Here is a 13,525-nt window from a genome sequence, read left to right as displayed (position 1 = left end):
TTTGATAAGGAACTTATAAGGAATTAAGATACGCAAAGGTGTGACAGGGGCTTTAAGTCAAGTGAAGATCATGATAGTCCGTGTTTGAGCATTTGATTAGCACGGCTCTACTGGCTAACCCGTCTGCCTTTACCCGAGTCGATCCCGGTGAGCTACTCGAATGAAGAAGATGAAGGAATTGACCTATCGCCGTTTGCGAGTTAGCAAAGCCCCTTAGACAACCCTATGGAATTTTTGTATGCCAAGTTGTGTTTGTCTCAGATGTTGCGTCCATTTGTATATATCATGTAATTGGACAATATTTCACAAGCTGCGTTGACGGGATTCTAACGCGATTCTACCGCAATAGGTCAATTGTCTGAACGTGACAAAACAGTTTAAAATCGGACTATCAAGAAACAACTCAATTTTTGAGAAGGAATCTTGCTTATACTTGCCTCTTGTAGAGTGTCCAGTGATCCTTGAGAGTAGACTGGTTAGCTACAATCTCATCCAGGGTGATAAGCACACGCAGCATGTCCCCAAGATGCTCATACACTGTCTGTCATGAGATTGATAAGAGAGAGAAATCTAGATGATGGGTACATGGACTACGGATTCCCTGCACAAGCACCCCCTCAACGGTCAACAAGACAGAGGCATGAAGGACCTTCAAAAATGAAGCTGTGAGTTGGGTCATCCATTTTCGAATTATTTAGTATTCATTTATTCCAAACTGCCTTTGACGGAACATTTGAATATTCATCACCTGCTATCAAGTTCACACACACCAGCTGCAACGGCATGCCATGCCCTTCAAATATTGCACGGAAAGTGCAAGGGGGAGTCAGGTTGGCGTAGCGGTACTTTCCTCGCCTTCCACCGCTCTGACCCGGGTTCGAATCCCGCCTGGGCCAATATGTGGATTGGGTTTTCAGTCCCTGCCTGATTCCATGGGTTTTCCCCAGAATATTCTTTTGGGCTTTCCCTCCCACCTCTAAAACTGTAACTTCTTCTCATTGTCTTCTCTCCACGGGTTTCTTCAGGCTTGTGAGCTACAGTGCCTAGGGCGCTTTTGGGGAATCCTTGGTTTCATTACCAGAAATGATTAATAATAATAATTTGCATGCAACGCTCGATGTTATGGGCCGCTGGAATGTATTGCAGTAAGTATTTAATAATTGTCAAGGGCTTAAGCCTGATAAAAGGATGAAAAGGTTGCTGTCGCCGTCAACAAACAGTGGCATCTGACAATAAGCCCCACAACTTTACGATTATATGTAGAGTGTTTTTCTTGCAAATATTCAAACCGGTGAAAAGCTATTGGACTATTCGGTTGATGATTGAATATTTGAATATATTTCGCATATTCAGAACAGCCCCACCTGTGAGTTTCTCGTATCAAACTCGACAAGTTGAGCAATGATTGGCTCCAAGATGATTAAGTAATTATAAGTAATTAAAATAGTCCATTTTTAGTTTCTACACCGTAACTTACGCCACCTAAAATGACTGTGAAAATTACGCCATAGTTTGTGTCAGTCACCGACTTACACACTGAAACAAATTTGTGAAATGTGTCAAAATGTTAAACAATGTGAAATGTTGTGCAACTTCTGCAACAGAAGGTGGCGTATTAAAGTGCAGTTACTCCGTTGTGAAAATTCTCCTGAAATCGGCTGCTGGCCACACAACAGTTTCTAAATTTCTGCAGTGTCTGTACACGCACCGCCATTGATCATGTTGATTCTTATGTTTTTAATTTCATAACTTGACTTACTTGTAAGTGTACATGGGTCACATCAATTATCTTTGGCGCAGTTCTGAAAAAAAAGAAAGAAAATGCCACAGAGAATCAATTTAAACAGCCACAAATAAGATCGACTGTGCCTGTGCATCCGACTTGAAATAAGGTCAAAGAATGTCAAGCCCTGAATTAGCAACCATTCTGTCAACATGACAGGCCGTTCAAAAATACTGGATGGGGAAAAAGCTTAAGGATTAAAGTGTACTCTCCTGTAGAAAAACAAGGTGCACCATTTGAAAAGTCAATGTAGGGTTCTTCTCCAAATAACTGAAAACATTTATCCACATGGGTTTTCCTGAAAACCTGCTCTTCTTGTTAATTTCAAGCTAGTTAACCTTGTCTCTGATTTTTCTTTATTGTTAAAATACCTTTCCAGATTCATAAAACTATTTCCGAAATTCATTTTGGCCAAATTTGAATAAGACAAATGTTACTCACTTTGAGTTGTTGTACAATGACGCCAGCTGGTGTATTGTGGTTTTGATGACCTCGTAACAGCGGTTGATGAAGCAAGACGTTTCCTGAAAGAATTGTCAAATCATGTCAGTATTTTAGGCCAAGAAAAAGTCCTTTAATAGCTGTGATAACTTTGTTAGATAACAACCATTTAAAGGGAATATACATCATTTGCTTTTGCTGTAATTTTCAGAAATGGATGGAATTGGGGGGTTGGAAATATATAGCAAATATAGTTACACTGACTTTTTTGAGGTTTTGGGTTCGAAAATGCTATAAAAACCAAGAAAAACAATCATTTTCCTGTAGTCTGGTTCCCTGACTCCATATAAGAAGAAACAGAGCAGTTTACATACATTGGGGAATTGTAAGGTCAGGGAACTAGTCTAGCTGGCTCGTACCCATTCATAGGTTTGTAATCGATTGCAAACAAGTGCGATGGTCAATTGGGGCCAGTATTTGAAAAAAGCCAGTTTTTTCCAACGCTGATCGGCCGATCAGCTTTGGAAATTGATACAAAAATACCACTTTTCTTGAAAATGACAGTATACCAGGTGCCATGATTTTACAGGATGCTTTACACTGTCATTCACTAACAGTCCGGCAAGGTATTTCAAAATGATTTGGTAGTTTTATTTTTTGATGTTTGCAAGTGTTGTATTTTCCCTTTAATAGTCACTGCACCACCCCATGAGCTGCCTGATATGCCTGAGCACCCTATGGTTTATGGATTCAGCAGTGAGTAAACAATGTACATGTAATCCCATGAGCGCGAGTGGAACACGGAATAAAGCAGTGCGTCTGTGTCCCACATGAGGCATTAGTCCGAGTGGTTTATTGGACACAATGTTGAACGAGCACGAGTGGGATAACGAATCTATCTTCAAGCAAACTTGACGGTCAAGATGGAACACGCACACTGTTCATGGCCTATTCAGGGGTTAAAGGTAGAGTCCATCATTTGTAATTTGTGCATTTTGTTCGTTTGAAGCAACAAAAGAGTTCAAAATCTAATGAAGGATACTGAGCAACTAACCTGATGAAGTTTCAGCTAAGCTTCAGCTGTACATTCCGAGAAAAACAGCATTCTAAGATCTCAATTTCAAATCAAAAGTTGCTGAATCATGTTTTGAATTGTTTTGAATTGCAACTATACGCGCGACGTCGCGCACTGATCCGACGAATTATAACAACCGCGCGCGCGTGTGCGTCGTTCGAATACTTGTGCGCGCTGCGCTGAATAACAAAACGAACTACTAATTTAAATTTTCCTACGGTGCTTCTTAAGAATCACCGTTGGAAATGCCTTCTTTCGTTGATTACTTCAAAATGACAGCTTCCCAGAAAGAATAATTTCACAGGGAGTTTAGTCTCCTTACTATCTTTCAACCAAGTTAGTTTTTCAACAATAATTACGCCAGTTACTTTTCGGATGGCTGCAAATGATGGACTCTACCTTTAACCGGTATTACACATGCATGCAGTGGGAATTTCGCACGCATCCTGGATTGTTATCTCATTTGCTTGGATACTGTAATTTCATTGGTCGAGAATGACCTCGTGCCTCGTCTATAAAAACTTGAATTCTTCAATCCTGATTGGTCTATCCATGGCAAAAAGCCGTGCTACATAAAACCATGTAGCCACGGCCCATACCGCACTCCGCGTATTGCGTTATTCTAAGATGCGCACGCCATTCCGCATGGTGCCCATAAAGTGCTCATAAAATGCATCAGAAATGGGCAAACACCAAATATAATTTCTAGCAAATAAGGAATTTCAAGAGACTATTAAAGTTGCTGTCTTCCTTTTTCAGAAAGAGGTTATGTTACCTGCATGAAGGGCATCATGCGACCCATCTGTACCTGGGCTTCACCTTCCTCAAGACCTGTCTCGGGCTCTGCAAAAACCATCGTTAAAGAACAATCATATTTCTTAACCAAATTCATGTCTACTGTATGCACAAACCACCCCTTCCTCTGTTCCAAGTTGATTGGAAGAATCTGCTTGAATCTGCCTCTGTATTTAATAATATGTAAGGCATTCTGGCAAAATGAGACGGTACTGGGCAAAAGCCATGGTGGAGAAAAATGAAAAAAACTGAAACGAGGTGATTTTTTCGATTTTTAGATATTTATATGTGTATTTACACAAAAAAATATACTTGTATTACCTTTGATATGTCTACTACACACATTTTAATGAATATAAAATGTAGTAAAAATTGTGGAATAAAAGTGTTTTCAAGAAAAATTAATTTGCATTGCACATCTACAAATCTCAAAACTTTAAAGGTATAGTTCATCATTTGTAATTTGTGCATTTTTTTCGTTTGCAGCAACAAACTTGCTCAAAATCTAAAGAAGGGTGCTGAACAACTAATCTGATGAACTTTCAGCTCAGCTTCAGCTGTATATTTCGAGAAAAACAACATTCTAGGATCTCGACTTCAAATCAAAAGTTGCTGAATATGTTTTGAATTGGGCCTGAATTCAGCGTCCGAGACACGTTCTCACTGAGACACGTTCTCACTGAGCCGATTGCAGCTACGCGATGTCGCGCACTGATCCGACAAATTATAGCAACCGTGCGCGCCGCGCCAACGCTTGCGCGCACTTCGCTGAATAAAAAAAGAACTACTAACGGAAATTTCCAACGGTGCGTCTACGCACCGTTGGAAAGGCCTTCTTTCGTTGATTTCTTCAAAATGACAGCTTGCTAGAAATAATAATTTTACCGGGAGTTTAAACCCCTTACTATCTTTCAACCAAGTATGTTTTTCAACAATAATTATGCCAGTTACTTTTTGGATAGCTGCAAATGATGGACTCTGACTTTAAAGGCCTTTCCTCTTAGTATTTTACACTTTATGACAGGTTGATAAAGTGCAAACTTTAAACAGCCATGACTTGTCAACTGAGTGTCTAATTCAAGAACAACCAACAGTATTGTAAGGAGAATTTTGTTCTCTTTCCTAATACCCACAAACCCTCGCATTAACCTCCACCCTGTTGTGTCTCATTTTGCCAGAACGCCTCACACATATATTTTAAGATTGTGCAATACACATTGTTGTGATAACGTTTAAACTTTTTGTGGGCCCTAATCATACATTAGCCAACTCGTCGATAGATTGCCTACCTCCTTCTCCATAGAACATTACACCTGGGTAGAACTTCATTTCAGCCTACAAAAAAATAGCAAAATGGAATCCACAAATAAAATGGGCTGATTTTTCTTGCAAGAAGTAGGTTTCAAGAGTAGAGCTTGATCATAATCAATTTTTATCATAATAACACACCTCTTGCTGGTTCTTTATCCTGGTTGGCTGAAACGCGGTTACATGTGGTTCACTAATATAGGCTAGTGCACGCGTAATTTCCGGAGTGTAGTGCCTGATCGGGCACTATAATTAACATTTTTTGACTGGTGACAGCGCCCTCGTTCCTTTAATTGTTGAATTGCTTATAGTTGAATTGCTTATGAGTTTATCGTTGAATTAAACAGTTCAGTTACAAAACCCTGACAAGTTTCTGTTCTCATCTGATATTTTGGACAGAGGTGAGAACTTTATAAAACACATATGGACTGGCATAATTCGGTCACTAGTGCATGCCTATGCCCCCCTCGGGCCTGTGAGTGACCAAAAGAGGGTCCGGGTCCTACCGGTATATAATAAGACCCTCTTCTGGTAAGTCACAGTCCCTCGGGGCACATAGAGGTGCACTGGTGACCTCATTGCCAGTTCATACCGGTATGTGTATACTATACCTCATGCTTCAGTGTGTTCATCTCACAACAGAGACTGGCGAATACTGTCATCACCTTGTTGAAGATCTGAAGGAAAATAAGAATTTTAAAAAGATCATTTAAATGAACTTACACAAGTATAACCACACAGTCGTTTTTTGCTATGCTTCCGAGGATTGGCTTTGTGTTTTCCTTTGTCCCTGTAATATAACACTCTCCCATAGATTAAGCACACAAACCTGCGTTCGAGGACAATAGGCACCTTCCTTCGAGGATCAATGGCCCCTTTGTGCTCCTTTTGTTGTCTGTCCTCAGGCGTAATGCCATGCAGGAACACCAAGACACTTCATGGCTCTGCCCCTCTTTATCTAAAGAACATGCTGCAACTTCCACTCTGTCAGGTCACATCTGAGGTCAACGAGCAATAGTCTTATTGTTCTCCGGACTCAACTAGCCAGCTAGCTTTTTCTAGCATTCCCCCTCGCCAATATATGAACTTGTGGGGTGCTGAGGTCCAATGGTTACGGTGTTCGACTTGTGTGCCATGGTACATGGTTCGAATCCTGACGGGGAACATGGTGCTTGTGCTCTTGAGCAAGGCACTTTACCATTATTTCTTCATCCTTCGTGTGGGACGTAAAGGCGTAGGTCCCGTGTGTTGTGTAATGCACGTTAAAGAACCCAGTAACACTTATCGCTAGAGAAGGGGTTTGCCCTGGTGTTTCTGGCAGTGGCTGCAATATGCGCGGCGCAGCACCTTGCAAAAAAGGTGCTACATAATGGGTCTCAGATTTCTCAAAAATTTTCATTTACCTGTCTTTAAAAATAGACATAATTACTAGTGCCTTGAGTACCTAATTGTTGGTAGATACGTGCTATGCATTTTACACAGGCTAGTCACCAACAGTCAGATCACATTTCAAGCAAACACTGTGACTAGTCAAATTCAGTCAACAGACAAAAGCAGGCAACTGGTAGGCACAGCTGGCTTATGAATCACATACAGTCAAAGCATAGATCAAGCTACATAAACAGTCACAGGCAATCAATCCTGCTTTATGTACATATGCTGGGAGTTCTTAACTGTTAAAAACAGTCACTCAACTGATTTTGACTGAAATATAAACTTTGCACAGAATGTACCCCTATGTTTGCCTAGGAGGGTTAAAACACTATTCAAAATAATGTTTATAAACAAATTTTGAAGTTGAGAAAGTTTAAAGCAAGTAAAGAATTGGAAAAATGAAGGAGTGAAAAGCACAAAACACGCAAAACAAACAAAAGACCAAACCAGCCAACAAGAAGAAATAAGACAAACTGACCTTATTATCCGTCTTGATCAGCTCCAGGATACTGGTCTGCTCATAAGGCAGGAACTATGAAGAAAAAAAAAATACAAACTAATCAGTAGGACGGTCATGATAAGCCTGATACATGTACATGATAATTGCGATATGAAAATATCCCAATACAGTATATGTACACTGAGAGTTGCAGTAACACCATGTGGAATAATGTCTTGTGAGAAGCAGTGTGGTTCTGTGGTTGGCTGTGCAAACTCATCAGTATGCTCTGGTCTTCTTCAGGAGCGAACTTCCGAACTGTTTCGTGGGGGGGTTTTTTGGTGTATTTCGGGTTTTTCACAAGATGGCTTAACCAACCTGACCCGACCCGAAAATTGCAAACGCAAAACCGAAACCGACCCGGCCCGACTGAAATGATGGAAACACTGACCCGTTCTCAACTGATGTCGGTTTCGGGTCGGGTCGGTTTAGGTTTCGGGTTGGGGTTGCACGACATTACTCCCCACTACCCAACATGTATACAGTTAGGCAGTTATTAAATTGTTTTCCCTACCCTTAAAGAAAGAGGACCTTCTCGTGCTCTCTTTGGGCCAGTTTCATGGTGCTGCTTATCACTAGCAGAAAAGTCTTGCTCCGGTGCGTGGACGTTTATTCATCAGATAGGATTTTTGAGTCGGGGTGATGTAAATCAAATTAGGTTTTGCCCTTCACCGACGTATAAACACTGTATACTCAGTGTGTTACCTCCAGAGTGAAAGTTAGAAAAAATCAATCGGGTGGGACTCGAACCCACGACCTTCTGCTTTCTAGTGCAGTTACGACTTGCCCACTGAGTGGTAAGACATCTGCACTGGAAAGCAGGAGGTCGTGGGTTCGAGTCCCATCCGAGTGATTTTTTTCCAACTTTCCCTTGGGAGGTACATGTAACACACTGAGAATACAGTACGTCGGTGAAGGGCAAAACCTAATTTGATTGACGTTTATATTGTTGCATCACTAGTTTAAGCAAATCTTTTTGGTTCAGGTTGGGCTCAGAGTCACTGTGAAAGACAGAAGCCGTGTTAGCAGAAAGTTGTGGGCTCAGCAATGCATATTGGGCTCTGGAGAGAATGTCTTCGATCAGGACTGTCATATTAATTACCACGCCCAGTTAAAAAGGACTGCTTGTGCCTTCCTAGTGATGACCAACATTTCCAGGGATCCAATAATAGCAATGAACTCAACTTGCTAAACCCATCAGCCATTCCTTTTAATTCACGGCCTCTGGAAGACCCATAAACCCAATTCCTTGACTGTTTGTTAGTGGTTGTTAATTAAGACTTCCTTCGTGAAAAAAATATGTGTCATGCATCAGAGGATCTGAAATAAATCTGTGTAGACTATGTCGCCTATGGCGTCATGATGCTTCAGTTGCAATGTCAATGTCAATGTTCATGTACATGTACTTGTTCATGAAATCTAAATGGTGTTTTTAATAAAATGGGAATGAAATAAGCTCTCATTTGGTATATCATGGGCCTCTCTAGGACGTTTGGTTGCACTGTTGTGACTTTTTAAATTCTGTCAAGTTTTTGCAAAGCAAGAAATGTCTCAATGAAGAAAAAAGGGTTTAAAAATTACAAATACAATGTAACTAACCAAGAAAAGCACCAAAAATCATACATTTTTTTGACTTTTTCTTACAATATTTAAATTTCTGTGTAAGATATCTGAACTTAAACTATCAAACAACCAAAATAAAACAAGAACAAAAAATCCAAATTTTGAGCAAATTTTCACTGCTTCCATTTAAAAGTGGTAAAAGCTGGAATTCAAGCTATGCGACATCGGACTCATTTTTGCAGAGCGGGTCACATATAACATGGCATCATCGCTGGAATCCCTCATTCTCCTGACGACGGGCAGAGCACACTGTTCGAAATGTTGAGTCCCTCCGGTTCTTTTCAGATACTCAGAAAAGGGATTTATTCACATGGTGCTACCGCAAACTTATCTTGTCTTAGGCACTACATTTGCAAAACAATGGCCTGGGTGGAAGTCATGACCATCATGAGTCAAGCACTAGTCTTGGTGCAAGACGTCCTTAGCGTGGTAGTTCACGATAAGAAAGCACAGCCTTTGTACCGTCCACACAGCAGCATTTATGTTCCCATTCACGCACCTGACTCAGTCTACAAATGTACGCACCGCACGCAAAAGAACGTCTCGGGAATTTTAGCCTACCAGGCTTGGTTTCTTTGCTGCGAAATTGATTGCTTGGTCCACAAGGTCAACATTTGTTTTTCCAACTACGCTCAAAGGCTTGCTTGCAAGCTGTAATTCCTACAGAAACCAGACAAGCTGACGTCATGCATGCATGCAAATGCACACACAATTCTGCTTGGAATTCCTGAGCTGTATATCAAGATGTCTAGTTATCCTGTCATTTTCAGGCGAAATTTGCAGAGAGTTTGTCCAAAAATTACTGCAATATTTTTCCAAAGGTTAGGGGTCATCACCTTAACATATTACTTTTTCCTGGTTATGAACCATACATTTACATGTTATTGTTAGTATCTTCCATGGTAAAAAAAAGGCCTGGTTTCAATTTCCTTAAAAATAACTTTTCCTCAAATGTTACTGTCACCGCCATGTGGCTATCAATATGGAGGAAGTCCATTTTTGGGGCAATCGTGTAGTGTAGGGCCCTTCTTTAGTTTTGATCAAATTAGAGTCAAGGGGTTTTTTTTTTCAAAAATGACCTCTCAATTCTAATTACACTTTTTTGTAATAGAAACAGTTTCGTAGGGTAGACATTGCGATTATATTCGTACCAGACGTGGTTTACGGTTGGTACCGTGCGATTCAGCTTGGTATCGCGCTTTCACGGTACATCATCACGGTGATAACCATCTTTATTTTACGTGTTGCGTTTTGTCATTGTCGTCATCACTATACCCCCAAATTTCTCTCAAAAATTCAAAACCCTGCCCTCTATGTACATGTACTCAATTGTTATGAATGTCGCCAACTACATGTAGTTTGGTAAGTCAAATAAATTAAAAGTGGAGTTCGTTCTCTTATAGGGAACGGGGCCCTACACTGCACGATCGCCAGTATTTGAGCCACATTTGTGGGACTTTAGCCTGTAGGCCTATCACACTTACTTGTAAGGAGATGGGATCGAGAGTGAAGTCCCAGGCATCACCGACGGAGCTGTCCAAGGCATCCTCAATGCCCTTGAGCTGAGTGGCGTAGTCCTCCAGGAATTTCCCATACTTCTTCAGTTGAACCTCTCCGACAATTTCTGGGTTTAAAAAAAAAATTAAGGACATGTGAGTGAACACAGCTGATTGGATATCGATAAATTTGTATCATTAATATACTTTTTAAATCATCCTGATTTTATGGTAAATTATATATTTAAAGTTCTCAGCCTCTTACTTCTTTCAGAAGTCAGAAGGCTGTTGGGATTTTCAGCCCAAAACGCACCTTGCAGATTTAATTTTTTTTTAATACTAGCGGAATGATGTGCGGCACCCGCCCTCAATTGACGTATTTTTGAGACTGGGTTCATCGTCATGATTGTTTAGTCAGCTTTTGAAATGCAAGAACATTTTTGAGTGATTTCATAGAGATAATGTTGTAATATTTTACTATTCAAAATCTCAAAGAAACGCTTTGGAGTGTTTTCATAGAGATAATGTTGTTTAACTATTCCAAGTCTGAGAGATTCAAATTGGCCAAAAATGCAAAACAAAAAAATTAAAAAATGAATCATTTTTTTCCTGTGCCAACTGTGATTTCAACATGTTCACAGGTCAGTGAAATTGGGGCATAGGGGCATGGCATACCGGGACATATAACCAAGCCTCTCCATTAACCATTGCATTTTGTACTTGCGCACACTTTTTAGGTCTTTTACAAAAAACGTGACACACAGACATCAGACATCACACAGACAGACAGACAGACATCAGACAGCGTAGGATCTTTTAATATAGGATGGATAGATATTTCATGTTTACATGACTACGGTACATGTATGTGCCCCGTGAATGTGTGGAAAGTTGCACAAATTTCCTGCTTTACCCTCAATATTTGCGAAACCTTATACAGTTTCCATGAAAGGAAACAGTGTCTATTTATAGGTTAACCAAAATATTACACTTTTGGGTACAGAGAAAAGCAAATAAGAACAATAACCTAACGACTGTACAATGAACATGTACATGTACTACCATAGTGCAACTTGCAGAGCGGAACCGAGCTGCGATGCCGACTGGGAACTCGAAGGACACAACCAGGTTAATTGCCAGGACTCAAGAATTTCAAGGAAAGCCAGGGAGTTGTAGTGATTGCCGATATTCCAATGAATTGGTATCCCATCCCAATCATTTAAAAGAACATCAAGTGTATGCTAGCCCAAAGTCTGCTACGTAAAAGTCTGCTATTAATATTTGGCATTACCAGTGACAGGTTACAACTACAAGACTATTTTCAGAAATCCTCGCTTAAGCGGGTTTCACATTATCTTGCAAAATGGATGCTGTTCTGACAAACGGCTCTTTCAACAATTTGACGGTGAGCCCACCGTTCAATGACTACACCCAGAGAGTCATAGTGGCCGTCATGTATCTGATCGTGATCCTGCTGGGAACCGTGGGCAACAGTCTGGTCATCCTGGCGGTGATGTTGTCCAAGAAACTCCGTACCACCACCAACGCCTTCGTTGTGAACCTCGGCATAGCTGACTTGTCAACTTGTCTTGTTCTCCCGTGGTCGGTTGTTGCGACGCTCAGCACGAACGGCTTGCCAGTCGGTGAGTGGGTGTGCAGCGTGACTGTCGTGGCAAAGGCTACATCTATTGGATGCAGTATGTACACCCTGGCGTTCATCGGACTGCAACGCCTACTGCTGATCAAATGGCAGGCTGCCCATCATGTCATCTACACGCCAAGGAAGATCCCCATGTGGCTGGCAGTGGCTTGGTGTATCCCGCTGCTTGTCACCCTCATCCCACCACTCGCAGACGTGGGTGCGGTAGGGTACAACAAGAAATACCATCTCTGTGGATTCCCATCCACCCATCCCGGCTCCCACGACTACGATCTCATCCTGGTTTTTGGGTTATACCCTATCCCTCTCATAACCATCATTGTCTGTTATGTTCTCATCTGGAAGCATCTCCGCAATCACGCTAAGAAGGTGACTGTGCCTAAATCCTCAGCCAAGTTGATGACCACCCACATGACTGTGGTGTCACAATCAGTAGCTACCGTGAATAGTAACCACGCATCCACATCTACACAAGGAACCCTCTGCAAATCCCAGATCAGTCGCCATATGACCGAGATCACCAAGAACATGTTCTATATCGTCTGTGCCTTCATGATTTGCCAGACTCCGTATGCTATCTGCCTGTTTAATGACAGCAGTGACCCATTCCTACCCTACGCCCTTGCGATCCTGCTCTTCAACAGTTGTGTCAATCCGCTCATCTACGCCACCAAACACCGTGACTTCAAGACCGTCTTCCGTTGCATCCTGCGCCGCAAGTGGGAGAACATCCCAGAACCCTCGGATTTCCTGAAGACGCTGATATCGGGTGAAAGGCCATTCTGTGGAGGGGGCAGTGTGGTCACCTAAAGCCTTTGTGGACTTTTGCATTTTTAAATATGATTTTGTGTTCAAATCTTTTGGATTATAGGCCTGACTGTATCCGCTTTCTTTTTGTGTAACAATTGTGCTTTATTTAATATCGATATGCCACTAGGAGCAACAGCTGAGCTGTTTCATACTCTCATACATGTACCGGTATCCATGCAACAAAACTGAACTTTACTGAAGGATATCCTCAATGTGCCTGATGTGGCCTTGACTGAGATCAAACTACTAAAGGTAGATTACATGTAGACCAATGTAATTTGTGATTTTTTTTCATCTGAACCAACTAAAGTGCTCAAAACTAAAGACGGATGCTTAATAACTAACCTGATGAAATTTTAGCTCTGTGAATGCTGTATATTTTTAAACAAAAACACAACAAAGTTCCAAAGTTCCTGAGTCATATTTTGAAATGTGCCCATAACTGCAGTCTCGTGACACAATCCCGAAATCAGCATGTGGCATGGGTGGCTTGTGCGTAAAGCACTCCCCTCTCACCAAGGTGACCACGGTTTGAATCCTGGCCGCGGATCGCATGTGAGTAGAGTTGTGCGTTGGTTCTCTCCTGTGCCACGAGGGTTTT

At 41.3% G+C, this 13,525-nt stretch overlaps 2 protein-coding genes across 2 annotated transcripts in view; one reads left to right on the top strand and one right to left on the bottom strand.

Annotated features, from left to right (window-relative positions):
- The window catches only part of LOC119726495 (WASH complex subunit 4-like), a 66,532-nt gene extending 56,008 nt beyond the window's left edge, over positions 1-10,524 (bottom strand). Inside the window, exons 1-8 of the mRNA XM_038198206.1 lie at positions 10,443-10,524; positions 7,315-7,368; positions 6,014-6,079; positions 5,384-5,429; positions 4,075-4,142; positions 2,225-2,307; positions 1,760-1,802; positions 438-541 (exon numbers count right to left, since the gene is read on the bottom strand). Coding sequence (XP_038054134.1) covers positions 438-541; positions 1,760-1,802; positions 2,225-2,307; positions 4,075-4,142; positions 5,384-5,429; positions 6,014-6,064 — 395 coding nt within the window. The 5' untranslated portion in view covers positions 6,065-6,079; positions 7,315-7,368; positions 10,443-10,524. The remainder of the gene's footprint in view (positions 1-437; positions 542-1,759; positions 1,803-2,224; positions 2,308-4,074; positions 4,143-5,383; positions 5,430-6,013; positions 6,080-7,314; positions 7,369-10,442) is intronic.
- Positions 10,525-11,817: 1,293 nt separating this feature from the next.
- On the top strand, positions 11,818-12,924 carry LOC119726351 (alpha-1D adrenergic receptor-like). Its single transcript, XM_038198007.1, has one exon. It carries the CDS (start codon positions 11,818-11,820, stop codon positions 12,922-12,924), a length of 1,107 nt encoding a protein of 368 aa, XP_038053935.1.
- Positions 12,925-13,525: the final 601 nt, after the last annotated feature.

This window comes from Patiria miniata, unplaced genomic scaffold (assembly GCF_015706575.1).
Source record: "Patiria miniata isolate m_02_andy unplaced genomic scaffold, ASM1570657v1 HiC_scaffold_2, whole genome shotgun sequence".
Classification (NCBI taxonomy): domain Eukaryota; kingdom Metazoa; phylum Echinodermata; class Asteroidea; order Valvatida; family Asterinidae; genus Patiria; species Patiria miniata.
This window is presented reverse-complemented; position numbering and strand designations above follow the sequence as displayed.

What these genes read in the sequence shown, in the direction of transcription:
- LOC119726351 (XM_038198007.1), top strand. Translation starts at nt 11,818, where the DNA reads ATGGATGCTGTTCTGACAAACGGCTCTTTCAACAATTTGACGGTGAGC.